The sequence below is a fragment of the Phyllostomus discolor genome, chromosome 15 (genome assembly GCF_004126475.2).
Source record: "Phyllostomus discolor isolate MPI-MPIP mPhyDis1 chromosome 15, mPhyDis1.pri.v3, whole genome shotgun sequence".
In the NCBI taxonomy this organism is placed as follows: domain Eukaryota; kingdom Metazoa; phylum Chordata; class Mammalia; order Chiroptera; family Phyllostomidae; genus Phyllostomus; species Phyllostomus discolor.
This window is the reverse complement of record NC_040917.2, coordinates 22,921,056-22,933,726: the sequence shown is the minus strand read 5'-3', so window position 1 is coordinate 22,933,726 and position 12,671 is coordinate 22,921,056. Positions and strand designations below refer to the sequence as shown.

The 12,671-nt window shown below is 45.0% G+C and overlaps 1 protein-coding gene across 1 annotated transcript in view; it reads right to left on the bottom strand.

Annotated features, from left to right (window-relative positions):
• CDC73 (cell division cycle 73) overlaps positions 1–11,517 on the bottom strand; it is an 81,768-nt gene extending 70,251 nt beyond the window's left edge. The window contains exons 1-6 of the mRNA XM_028531255.2: positions 11,358–11,517; positions 8,812–8,917; positions 6,791–6,860; positions 3,069–3,131; positions 2,934–2,986; positions 164–252 (exon numbers count right to left, since the gene is read on the bottom strand). Coding sequence (XP_028387056.1) covers positions 164–252; positions 2,934–2,986; positions 3,069–3,131; positions 6,791–6,860; positions 8,812–8,917; positions 11,358–11,488 — 512 coding nt within the window. The 5' untranslated portion in view covers positions 11,489–11,517. The remainder of the gene's footprint in view (positions 1–163; positions 253–2,933; positions 2,987–3,068; positions 3,132–6,790; positions 6,861–8,811; positions 8,918–11,357) is intronic.
• Positions 11,518–12,671: the final 1,154 nt, after the last annotated feature.

Below are 12,671 nucleotides of genomic sequence, written 5' to 3'. Positions count from 1 at the left end.
CCATCATAAAACAGGCCCACACATCAACTTTGGAACTCGGGGCACCGTGGCAAACAGTGGACGCAAGAGGGAAATGCAAACGAAGACAGCAGGTCAACAGCCCCTTTTCCCAACACACTCACAGGAACCTCAGCCGCCCACTTTCTACCGCCGAAGGTCTTACCTAATCTGTTCAGTCTGCACAATCCCTTCTTTGTGGCCCTCCAAGCGAGCAGCCAGTCTCTCCTTATCAAGTCGCACACACTCTTCATCCTGAAAACAAGTGCTGCTTAGTGAGTACTGTAAGGCTTCATTTGATCGTTAGAATGAAACAACACTGCATGCAATGCACCCTTACATGTATTCCTGCCTATAAAACTCCAAGGCACCACTGGCCCTGAGACAACGTCAAGCTTACTTTCAACTACATCAAGACAACAGTAATAAATACATGTCAGGTCACATACAAGTAGAACCGACTAAAGGCTTACCGAAAACCTTCAGTGACTTTTCTATGATTAAGTCGTCTTTCCAAAGATATCAGAGCTACCTTTATTCAGAAAGATATCATACAATAAATAAATTCCTACTTTTCGGGAAAGTGTATTAACTAAGTTTATGAGAAGCCTTCACCACAGTCAAAATCTCACTTTGGGTCTAGACTGTTTTCATCTGTTGCCCCAGGTCCTGAATCCATCAATAAAGATCAAAACATCAGAAGTGAACCTTTAATGGTTTTCAATGCCTGTTCCTCCAAACAGTAGGAATTGACTACAAAGTGCCCCTTGGGCCACTTCTTGTCTGAAGTCAACCTTGGTTGCAACTTTTTACCTAATTTATATAGTACAATTTCAGGTAAATTTAGTCTGAAAAGTGTTTGGTTACTTAAAAACAAAACTGAGTAACTCTGATATCGTTTAATCTCCACATTCAACAAACGAGGAAACTGAGGATCAGATTCAGTAAAATCTCTTAAATAATTACATTATTTTAGCATCAAATGTTGCCCATGATTCTACTGTTTTTACTTATCAACCAATGCATATACTTAACATACATAAAGTACAGAGAGCATCACCTAGCACAGAGTAGTAACAGTGAGCTAACCATCATTATCACTACCTAAAAAACATCTGGCCCACGTCTCAGGTATGTGAATTAAAATTATGCCCTGGCTGGTGTGGCTCAGTGGACTGAGGGCCAACCTGCGAACCAAAGGGTTGCCGGTGCGATTCCCAGTCAGGGCCCGTGCCTGAGTTGTGGGCCAGGTCCCCAGTGGGAGGTGTGCAAGAGGAAACCAGACATTGATTCCCTTTCTCTCCCTCTCCCTTCCCCTCTCTAAAAATAAATAAATAAAATCTTTTTAAAAACTCTTTAGATAAGACATATTGCTAACATGAATGCACGAATAATATTTTACAAAATCCAATACATTTTTGACATTTGTAACAAAGGTGTAAACATATTACTCAAGTTCCTTAGGAGGCTACTTGTGGATTTTAAAAACAATTGCGGCCTAGTTTTTAACCAGATCAGAATCCCTATCCTCAAGGTTTCTGTCTCCTAGAACACTGCCTTGCAGGTTCTCAAAAAGTATTTGCTGAACTGAGAACTGTTTATGTAATACAGCTGTTCAAGGAATTCACTTAAGTCTATAAATGCTCTGCAAACAAATTTATTATGCTATGTCCTGCTGATTTTTCAAATTGCTACACCTAGAAAATTAGCATTTCTAACCTGTTCATTTTTTTTTCAGTAATTATACTATGGATCTAAAGTTTTTCCAAATAAACGGTATCCCTTAATGCACTCATTTTGTATACTGGGTCACAGCCTCCTTTCAGAGAAACAGAGCTGGGGAAAATTTCAGTTTTATTGCCATGAAACTTGAACCCAAGAGAGCGGAGGGGCCAGCAGGCAGGCGGCCTGGGCTCTAGTCCTGGTTCTGTGACCCTCACCAGTCACTTACTCTCTCTGAGCTGGGGTGCTCACAGATGACATGCACAGTACTGCCAATTTCAGGAGCTTGCGGTGAGGGTTACAGGAGTTAATATACATAAAATACAGAGAGCATCACCTAGCACAGAGTAAAAACAGTGAGCTAATCATCATTATTATCACTACCTAAAAAACATCTGGTCCGTGTCTCAGGTATGTGAATTAAAATTATGCCCTGGCTGGTGTGGCTCAGTGGATTGAGTGCCAGCCTGCAAACCAAAGGGGGATTGCTATGTAACTGATCGGGGGTCTGTTACACATTTAAATAAACAGTATCATAAAATTCCTCAAGTCTTCTGCAGTATACTAGCTAATCAACAAATATTCTTTCCAGAGGTAACTGCATTTCTTAAGTGACTTCTGTTGTGGGTAAACTATTTACCAATATTATTTTTCACCTGCTGGCTATAACATGTTACAAAAATATGTAACCTGATGTGTCAATATTGTAAAAGTAACTATAATAAGCACTTGACGTGCACAGCTCTTAAGAGGGAAGCAAATCTCCATCCCATCTTACTCTAGGACTAGGCAAACTACAGCCCGAAGGCCAAACCCAGCCCCTACCTGCTCTGTCAAGTTTACTGGAGCGCAGCCTAGCCTGTTCACCTACATGGAGTCTATGCCAGCTTCCGCCCCACCAGGGCAGAGGGTAGTAGTTGGATGGAGGCTAAATGCCCCAAAAAGCCTGAAACATCTACCCTCTGGCCCTTTATAGAAAATTTTCTGATCCCTGATATAGTCCAACACTTTCATCAATAAGGAAAATAAAGTGATTTATCCATGACATAGCTTATACGACAGAGATCTTGAATTGCAGCTCGAGCTACTACTTATTCTACAGCAATTTTTCCAGAAAAGCAGGTCCTGGGATACCACAAGCAAAGAACTCCTACTGCTCCACAGTCCCCATTTCTCTAACAGTGTGAATCGCCTCTAAAGTAAAATTCCATCACCTCAATTCGTGGTTTCTTTGCTTCTGCTAAAACTTCATCTGCAGCTCGTTTGACTGCAAGGGAAAAAAAGTAAATAAATGCATAGTTTTGGGATAAGTTCCTGAAAGTTCTATGTGAACACCTGACAAGACATACCTTGAGTGGATCGCTGAAGGCCTATTTCTAGAGGGGCACTTCTGTCTATACTTGCCGACGTCGCTGAAGATTTAAAAAGATTTATGTGCGGTCAATATCTGAACACAAACAATAGATATTATTCTAAGTGAAAAGCTCAAGATTTGTTCTATTACTTTAGATAAGTCCTTTCCCTAGATAAAGCGTAAGTTTTAAAGCAGCTTTGTAAATGCACTGTATTATAAAAGACTAAAGTGTATTAGAAAATCCGTTAGACAAACTATTTTTAACAGTTTAACAGTTTAACTTACAAATTACTGAGATAATCTGACCGAAATCAACTGATCACTTCAGAGAGCATACTCCAATATCCCAGCATGTGCACATGAAAGTATCATCATAAACATATAAACATACACATATGAGGAAAAGGTTATAAGTTAGCATTCAGTTTGCAATGAAATTTTTAGTTATTCACAATTGATAGTTATTTTTAAACTATCTGAAAAAGATAACCACGGGTATGCAGTCCCCATCCACCTAGTTCTCAACAAGTAATATGACTACGATCAAGTCTCTTGTGTATCTTTTCTAGAGTTCCTTTCTGTAGATACAATACAAACTACAGTTACTTTTCCCTTTTTCACACAAAAGACAGTATACTATACACACTGTTCTGAACCTTCCTTTTAACTTAACAATATATCTCCTCCAACAGCCTTCCCCGTCAGTATGTGGAGCATTTTTTAACTTTTTTAATAACTACATAGTATTCTAATATATGGAGTACCTGTAATTTACTTAACAGGTTCCTGATCAACAGGCAGTTCAATTCTGTCTTTTGCCACTACAAACAAGGGCAGAATGAAAAACATGTATCTCCATCCTGCTTCGCACATCTCCAAACACGCCTCTAGGACAAGGCCCCAGGTGTGCAGCATCTCTCTGTCGACCTGTAACGATGGATCACTGCCAAATCTCCTCAGTGGGGTTGTGTCGATTGACACTACAACCAACCATTCACTAAAATATCTATTTCCCCACCGCCTTAGAGTGCATTCTCAAACTTCCAGACTTTTGTCAGTTTAAAAAAATGCTTCTCCACAAGTGTGTATCTGCAATTCTGTTTCTGTGAATGAAGTGAAGCATTTTTCATATGATTTTAATGGCCTGTTCTGGGAACTCGGTGACTGTAACACATTGGGTTGCTGGTATGCATTTACGGTACGTGTATATTTCTAAGACACTTCACATTATCAGTGAGATTGGCCCTTTTACTTTAATGAGTTGAAATACCCTTTTCCGGTTTATGTTTTTACAAAGCCACAACTTTTATTGTTGACCAACCCATTAACTGAATAATCTGATTCAGTTTAATCAGAAATGGAAATGTCTCTTTAATCTCGTTAAACTCACACCTCTAGCAAATAAGGAAGTTCTATCTGGACACACACTGATGTTTCTCCCTCTTTCTCCCTCCCTTCCACTCTCTCTAAAAAGTAAATTTAAAAGATCCAAAAAAAAAGTTTTATCAAGCTATTTGTTCAGATATTTTAAGTTATTTGGGCTTTACTTTAAGTTCTAAACTCTACAATGGCTGGTTTTTTCTCATTGCTCTTCTCCAAATCTTTGTGACATTAACTTTACTAAGTGACCTTTAGAATCATCTTTTCTGATGATTCTAAATGGGATAGTTCCACCAATTTCCTTCAGATTTTTAATGGGATCATGTTAAATGTACAAATTATGTCAAGAACTCTTATCTTGAAGCTGTTACGTCTTCCTGTATGAGAACATGAAATGTCTTAAGATTTGATCAACTTTTTCATTAAACCATTAAATTAGAGGTTTTTTAAAAAATTAGCAAAGCGATGTACTCAACGACTAAAATTATTTATCTATAGAAACTACAGGAAATGAGGAGGATGGGTTAAAGTGGAACTCTGTTCTGGAAAGAAAAACCATTTGCTCTAAAGCACTGTCCCCAAACTAGCCTATTTAACAGGCTCACCTGAGGTAACCTGTTAAAAACAGAGAATCCTGAGACTCCACACCAGATCTTCTGAAGCAAAACAAAAATCTGTTTTTACCAACTGTCCTACCAAATGGTTCAGGGTGGGGGGGGGGAGCCTCTGCCTGTCTTCCCCAGCTGCACCCTCCTCACCTCCAGCCGAAGGTCCCCCTCCCCAGGGTTACCCTGTTCTCACCCTTTATCACGTCTACCTTGCACTCCTGCAACACGTTTTGGGACGGGGACTGGCGTTTTGTACAGCACGCAGCATGATGCCTTTGAGAATAAGCACTCAGGGAGTGCCCGCTGAGCGCTCAGTGCGGACAGCACAGGGAGGCAACACCCCTGGTGACGGGCTTTCCGTTACACCCGAGGCTGTGCGAGCCAACCTTCGTGTTCAAGCCGGGGAGCACACGGGACAGGACAGAGAGGACTTCAAGGTAATGAGCTCCACCCCAGCAAAGGCAAGACCAAACAGTTCTACACCATAAATTTACTCACACTCTGTAAGAGGCAAGTTAACTACTGCTCACTTGCTCAGGTAAGCACCGACTATTAACTGTTCTAAGTGCTGGGTTATTTAACAACGTGTCTGCCCCTCAGAGTTTACCCTCTGGTGGGGAAGAGAGACAATATGTAAGTAAATAAATAAACACATAATCCCAAATCAACATAAGGGACTTTATGAAAAATAAAACCGGAGGTACCACACACAGACAGCCAATGAGGGAAAGCAGTGCTATTTCACACTTCGGAGTGGCCGGGTAAGCTCCCCCTGGCAGAGCACCATGTGAGCACAGAACTGAATGAAGTGACAGAAAGGGAGCCATGTGGCAACGCAGAGAAACGGGGCTGAACTAGGAGAGAACAGCGACTGCAAAAGCTCTGAGGGTTAGAACAGTTCAAAGAACAGGCAAGACTGGACTGCCGTCTGTAAGGAAGAGTGGCAGGACGAGAGGTCAGAGATCTAGGCAGAAGCAAGACTGTGGAGGTCATGGTGAGTGTGACGGGAAGCCCCAGCATGGCCCTGAGCAGGTGAGTGACACGTCAAGCTACATGCCTTCTCAAAAGCAGGTCACTCTAACAGCAGGCAGAGGGGACACTGTAGAAAAGTGTGGAAACCCAAGGGAAGGTCATGCGAGAGCTGGAAGAGGAAGCACGGAGCGGGGGCGGGGGGAGGAGACCAGTATGAAGCTGTCAGACCTTCCCCGATGGTGTGCACGTGAGAAGTGAGAGCCAGGGCCGTGGCCTGAGCAACTCCCCGGATGGGAAACCATTTACTGAGATGCGGACACTGGGAATAAACCTGCTGTTTCAGTGTTGTTTCCAGGACACAGGGAGGAGGTAATCAGCATTGAATCTGAATACGTTAAATTCCAGATGCCTAGTACATCTCCATGGGAAGATGCTGGGAGTGACTCCCTAAGTCTGGAGCTCGGGAACAGGTCAGCATCGGAGGGAGTATCCAAAAAAATGAGAGGGTGTCCACAGCAAAGAATGGCGAGCAGATGGAGAGAGGTGCAGACAGGTGGGTTTTTAGTGGAAACACAAATTCTCTCCCATGCTTGTTTCACAGGGGACAAAATGAAACGAGGCCTACATAAGACGGACAGCAATGTGCCAGGGGAGAGGAATATAAGGAGACTAAATGGTAATGGAAAAAAATACAGTAAAGATGAAATCAAAATAAAGAAAGAAAAAAAAGAGGGACAGCAATACAAAAATTACTCACATGCTTCACCATTGAGATATCCAAGCAGATCTTTTCGGTCAGGTCTTCTAACCACAGGGATATTTTCAGTCTGAAATAAAAATGTTAAGTTAGATATGAAATCAATAATAACTATAAGAAACTTGGTGAAAGTAAATATTACAGAACACCTGAATTTTATTTCAATGTAACTTGGTAACATTTATTTAGGATAGTTTTAGAAAATGCCTAGGCTAAAAGAACTAACAAAAATCTTTAAAAACTTTAAGCATATTAATTTTGGATAACTCTACTCCTGAAACTTAATTATGATATAAAAATGATAGTCACTGGAAATAAATAAAACAACACTATAAAATATCAATTTGAGTCTTTCTGGTTCCCTTGGCTTCCTTTGCTTATTTTTTAATTTTGCTCGGGACGGTCTGCGTGCCCTGAGGCAGAGCTCTCTAGTCCCAGGCGCTGGCGCACGCCAGGCACTGCTTGCAGAGGGCCTTCTTTCCTCGCACCCCGACGAGCCTCCAAACAGTCCTCCTGAGCTCTTTCAAAAACACTAACAGCCACTAAAACTAAGTTTTCCTAATTAATAATAGGTTTGCATTATTTAGGCATGGGGCAAAATTTACACAATTATATAGGAAAACGTTCATGGTGGTTGTTTATTTTCTACCTTACGTATTTCCTTTTTATCCTTTAGTAAGCAGAAATTCTGTATGCCAGAAAAAAGGTATAAAAAGTTAAATCTTGAAAATGTATATATTTTGGTAAAATGGGTGATTTTCCTTTAACCTCCTACATTAGCAATTTATAAAGAGGTGAGCAAAACAAGTAAGCCTGTATACTTTAGGCAGAAGTCATTTACGGGCCATGAACATAGTAAATCCTGTAATTACCACCATTTCCACATCATTTTTACAATGTAAACAAACAAGAGAGTACAGGAAAAACTGGTGGCTGCTGGATCATGAAGTTAAAATCCCTTTGTCACTTTATATAAGCAACACTGGAGGAACAAGAGCCCTTGGTATCTCGGGCTAACTACCTCACACTGGGCAGCTAACTACCTCACACTGGGCACAGATTTAATGCCATTGCAGCAAGTGCTCTGCACGCAACCCTGGATGATAAGAGATGAACTATGGGTCAGGGGAAAGTTTCAGAAACAGTCTATTCAGAAGGAGGAGCAAGTAACACAGGGGAGTTAGGAGAATAAAACTGTAGAACCCTAGAATTTTAGAATCCTGCCCTTTTGATGTGTCAAACGGTTGCGAAAAACAAGAATTAAATCTTATGTGACCAAGGGTGTTAAGGGCATCAGAAACAATCACAGCTATCAGCAGTTCATTATATGCTATAACCATTCCCCAAAATGCAAAATTTCTAACTCTAAACCAAGAATCTGGAGCAACTTTACTACCTCAAAATGAACGGATATACCCAACAAAACATTCTAGCTGCTGCCTGACTCACTTCTGAAGGTCTCATGTGAGCTGACACTGCTCTATAGAGAGATGCTGCTATGTCACCCCACTCCTCCCCCAAATCCCAAGTAGTTGCACCCTCCCTAGTGTTTTTTCAATACAAATTTAACATTAAATATGCACATCTCATTCGTAACAGCAGTATTCCGACACTGAAACACAGAAATCAGGCAAAACTGAAAATAAATTTATCAATAAAGTTTTAAAAGTTTACTGATTAAAAATTAATTTTAAAAGTTGCCTGTTATTCTTAATTCTGTCTGATGTCAAAGTTTTCTGGAGATTAAACTCAAGTCCTGAACACTGGGGTCCTTCCACAGACACACAAATTATTTAAAATATCCCTACAAATGGCCTTAAAACTTTTGTTGTTGTAAACACCACCCACATTTTACATGTAAAAAATGTCCACAGATCACAATAACATAATCACAACCCACCAGGAGATTTTAATACAACCACTTCATCCTTCCAATTTGCAATCCATGAGGGAAGTTATCCATGCCAAATGATACCTACACGCAATTAGATAAAAAAACTTTTACAGTGAGTTCTACTTACGGCTGCACGTCGGACATAAACAGGATGAGAAAGGTGCACATTATTAAGCAGAAACAAGATAGAATCCAACGTGTAATACTCTCGAGGTTGGCCTTCCTTTCCAGTCCTGAAATAAGCATGACAAGAGTTTTACTCACAATTCCAATTCAGTCCTTTGAGCTCAACTGCATGCATTGATTCCCCTATCCCCACCCTGCTCTCCAACAACGGATTTAACATGGCAAATGAAAACACACACAAAGTGCCCTGACCGGTGCTGTGCGGCTCCTGAAAAGCAAAGGTCCTGGCTGGGCCCCGAGGCAGGGTGCTCAGGGTGTGAAAGGGATTGATGTTTCTCTCCCTCTCTTTTGCCTTCCCTTCCCCCTCTCCAAAAATAAATAAATACAATCTTTTTTAAAAAAGGAAATACACACAAAGTATGAAATCTAATAAATGGAACTGTCCTTAGCGCCAAAGGAACACAAAGGTAGACAAAGACAAGCAGCAGCTGGTAAGGAAAACACACAGTATTTATACCCTAGGCTACTATGTACTTTTTAGAGTGTGACCCAAGCGAGGTTCTGGGCTGGGTCAATAGAGAAAACTAATCAGTAACACATTGGAGAGGATCAATAAAGGAATCAAACTGATTAGGTGAAGCAAGACTATTGTGGGAGGTTACCCTTACAAGATATTGATCCCACTACGTCTTCCAAGTAACATTTTCACAGTAAACACAACAATGAATTTCAGAGGTATAATTCTTGTGACATCCCTCAAATCACACCAATAGATGTAAAGCAAAATGAATTCTACCCGTGATAAAACAACGTCATCTGGGGATACAAGCTCTTCAATGCTCAGCAATAGCAGCAGCCAGTCCCACCCTTCCTACCACACTCCCCCCCCCCCACAAACGCCAGAGTATTTGACTGCATCTGAATACAGCAGTATAATCAGCCCCCAACCTATTTTTCTAGCCTTTATTTCCACTTTTCCTCTCAGTGGATATATTTCAAACCACACATCACTGTCAATTATTGTACTATGAAATCTAATATAAGGGTAACAACAGGGGCTTTTTTATGATAGAGAAAAGCAAAGTAACAGAATGTAGCACATGCAATAATGTATCGCTTAATGCTACAAGTACGTACACATTTACACGTGCACACAAATTAACTGTAAATGAAAATACATTCACCGGTGTGACTCACTGTTGTAAAAGTTTGAGATCTACTACCCTAAACACTCCTCCACTCTGGCTTCACTGAGTTGCTGTCAAAACGCTTCCTCTCTGGCTGCCAGGCCTTTTCAGCATCCAGTTCCCTGGCCCTGAAAGACCTAACCCATCATTCGAACCTCAGAACTCCCACCCCTTCTTGAAAGCTTATTATCCATTTACTCACTCATGTATTCAGAAGAAATCTGTATCGTGTCCATAAACCAAACACACATCTATGAAACCCAACACCCCAAGATCACAGTGACTGATTAAGTCAAGCGCCTTCCAGGCAGGGACCAGGGTCCTAAGAGTTTTCCTATTTCTCAGGCTGAACCGCTCTACAGCCCGATTAAACTCCTTAACCATTTTTTTTAAAGAAAAACTAAAAATCGGTTAAAACTCCAAGCAGATGTAATTCTGCTTGTACAATTTGAAACACACACACACACAAAAGTCAGACTAGTGTCGCTTCATCAACGTGCCATAAAGCAAATTACATCGGGAGCCCCGGGAGCCAAGAAGCACAACCAGAACCGAACCAACAGACTCCATCTCCCCGGGATCTCACCGACTCTCCGCCAAGCCCACGACTCCCGTCCACCCGAACCAGGCGGGCAGGGACGTTCTGGCCGCAGGTTCCAATTAATGACAACGAGACACCACCGAGACCGACATCCCTGGAGAGGCGCAGACGACTCCCCGAGCTCTCTCTAGGCACTTCCTTCGGGACTTCAGGTCAGGACACCCCACGTGGACCCGCATCCCCAAAACACTTCTCTTTAAAGCCCGTTTCCCGAGATCACACCATCCATTCCTCCCTAGGCGCTCCCCAGCCCCTGCTCCCTTAGGAAACGCCTTCCTTCACCTGCAACGCGACCTGCAGGGCTCTCCCCAAGCGCCCAAGTCCCGACCCCGCGAAGCTCGTCCCCTCCTCTCTCAAGGGAACCGCGGAAGCACCAGACACCAGGCAGGCGCTTCGGGCACAGCGGCGACACTCGCGTCCGAGGGCAGCGCGCAGCGGGGGGAAAGGAGCGTCCGGAACAAAAAGGGGCGTCCCGGGGGCGGCCGGTGCGCCCCGCGCAGGTAGCTCGGAGCGGAGGGCCCGGGAAGCCACACGCTGCCCAGACACTGAAAGGGACGCGCCGCTCCCGACGCGGCCCCTGCGCATCCCCACCTGAAAGTGCAACTTCTGCTCCGGAGGGAAACTTTCCGCCCGGAGCCCCCTCTTTCCCACCCCCGAGCGGCCCGGGGGGAGGGGCCGGGACCCAGGCGGACTGAGGGCGCCCCGGGCGCCCGGCTCTGCCCGGCCACCCCGCGCCCACCGCGGCGGGGCCCGACGTACCCCCACACCACATAGTTGGTCTTCACGTTCTTGGGCCAGGAGAACTCGCCGAAGATGACTTCGTCCCCCTTCACCACAATCTCCTTCTTCTGGATGTTGTACTGCCGCAGGACGCTGAGCACGTCCGCCATCTTCCGCCCCCTCGGCGCCGCGGGCCCCGAGCGCCGCCGCCGCCGCCGCCGCCGCGCCTGCCTCCGGCCGCGCCTGTGGCCTCGCTCGCCCGCGGCTGCTCCGCCGTCGCCAACGCCGCCGCCGCGAGCCAACTGCGGCCGCGCTCGCAGCCGTGCTCGCTACGCCAGCAACAGGGGCAGGAGCCGCCCAGGCCGCCGAGGACCCCGCGCTGGGAGGCAAGGCCCCGCCGCCGGCTGCCCGCGGAGAACGCCTGACTGCGTGCTCCCAGCGCCGCGCGCGGCCGCCGCCAGGGGGCGTGCCCACGGCCCCGGGACACGCCCCTCTCGGACCTCGGCTCCGCGCGGGGCCGACTCCCGACCCGAAGCTCGCGGCGCGGAGACGCGACGCCCACGTAAGACGCTCGGACGGGAATCCTCGCCGGGCGCACGCGCACGGAGAACGTACTGCAAATCCCCTCGCACCGCACCCTCCCACCCCGCCGCGCGCTCGGCGACCGACAGGTGCGCGCGCACCTGCGCGGAGAGCCCGCCCCTCCATCCCTGGAGCTGGTGTTGAGCGTGGCCGAAGGCTCTGGGCTCCCTGCTGTGGCGAGCACGGACGGAGCGTGGCCCAAGAGTTGCAGAGCGTTGGGACGGTGTTGCCCTCGAGGTCGAACGCAGGCGTAGCAAACGGCCCCTGGCGCTCAGGGATTAATCCCCTTTGGAAGGGTGAGGTCTGAGGTTTTGGGTGAATTCGCATACTGGAAAAGACCGAAGCCAGCAGAGATCAGTCCTGGGCACCACTTTCGTTTCCTGTTCTTTGACGTTGGTCAGCTTAGCACCTTATCACAGCAACAGTTGGACAATAGCGAAAATGGAGTTAATAAGAGAATTAGGTGAAAGCGTATAGCAAATCATCAAAACGCCACCCATGTGGGGTCTTATCCTTCCATTCTGTACATAATGACTTTTTCCATCCTGGTCCCCGTTCCTCCCCACCAACCCCAAAGGGCTGAATTTGAAAGGATCTGTTCCAAGATGCCAGTGGGAAGTGAAGAGAAGAACTATAAACTGCCCAAATTAGAGCACTTTTGGGTTACTTGATTTTTTAAACTGGCATTCAGACGGCTCCAGGGTGACCTTGCTGTGCTGGAAACAATACCAGCTCAATAAACGGCAGGTCCTGGAATAACCATTGCTCCTT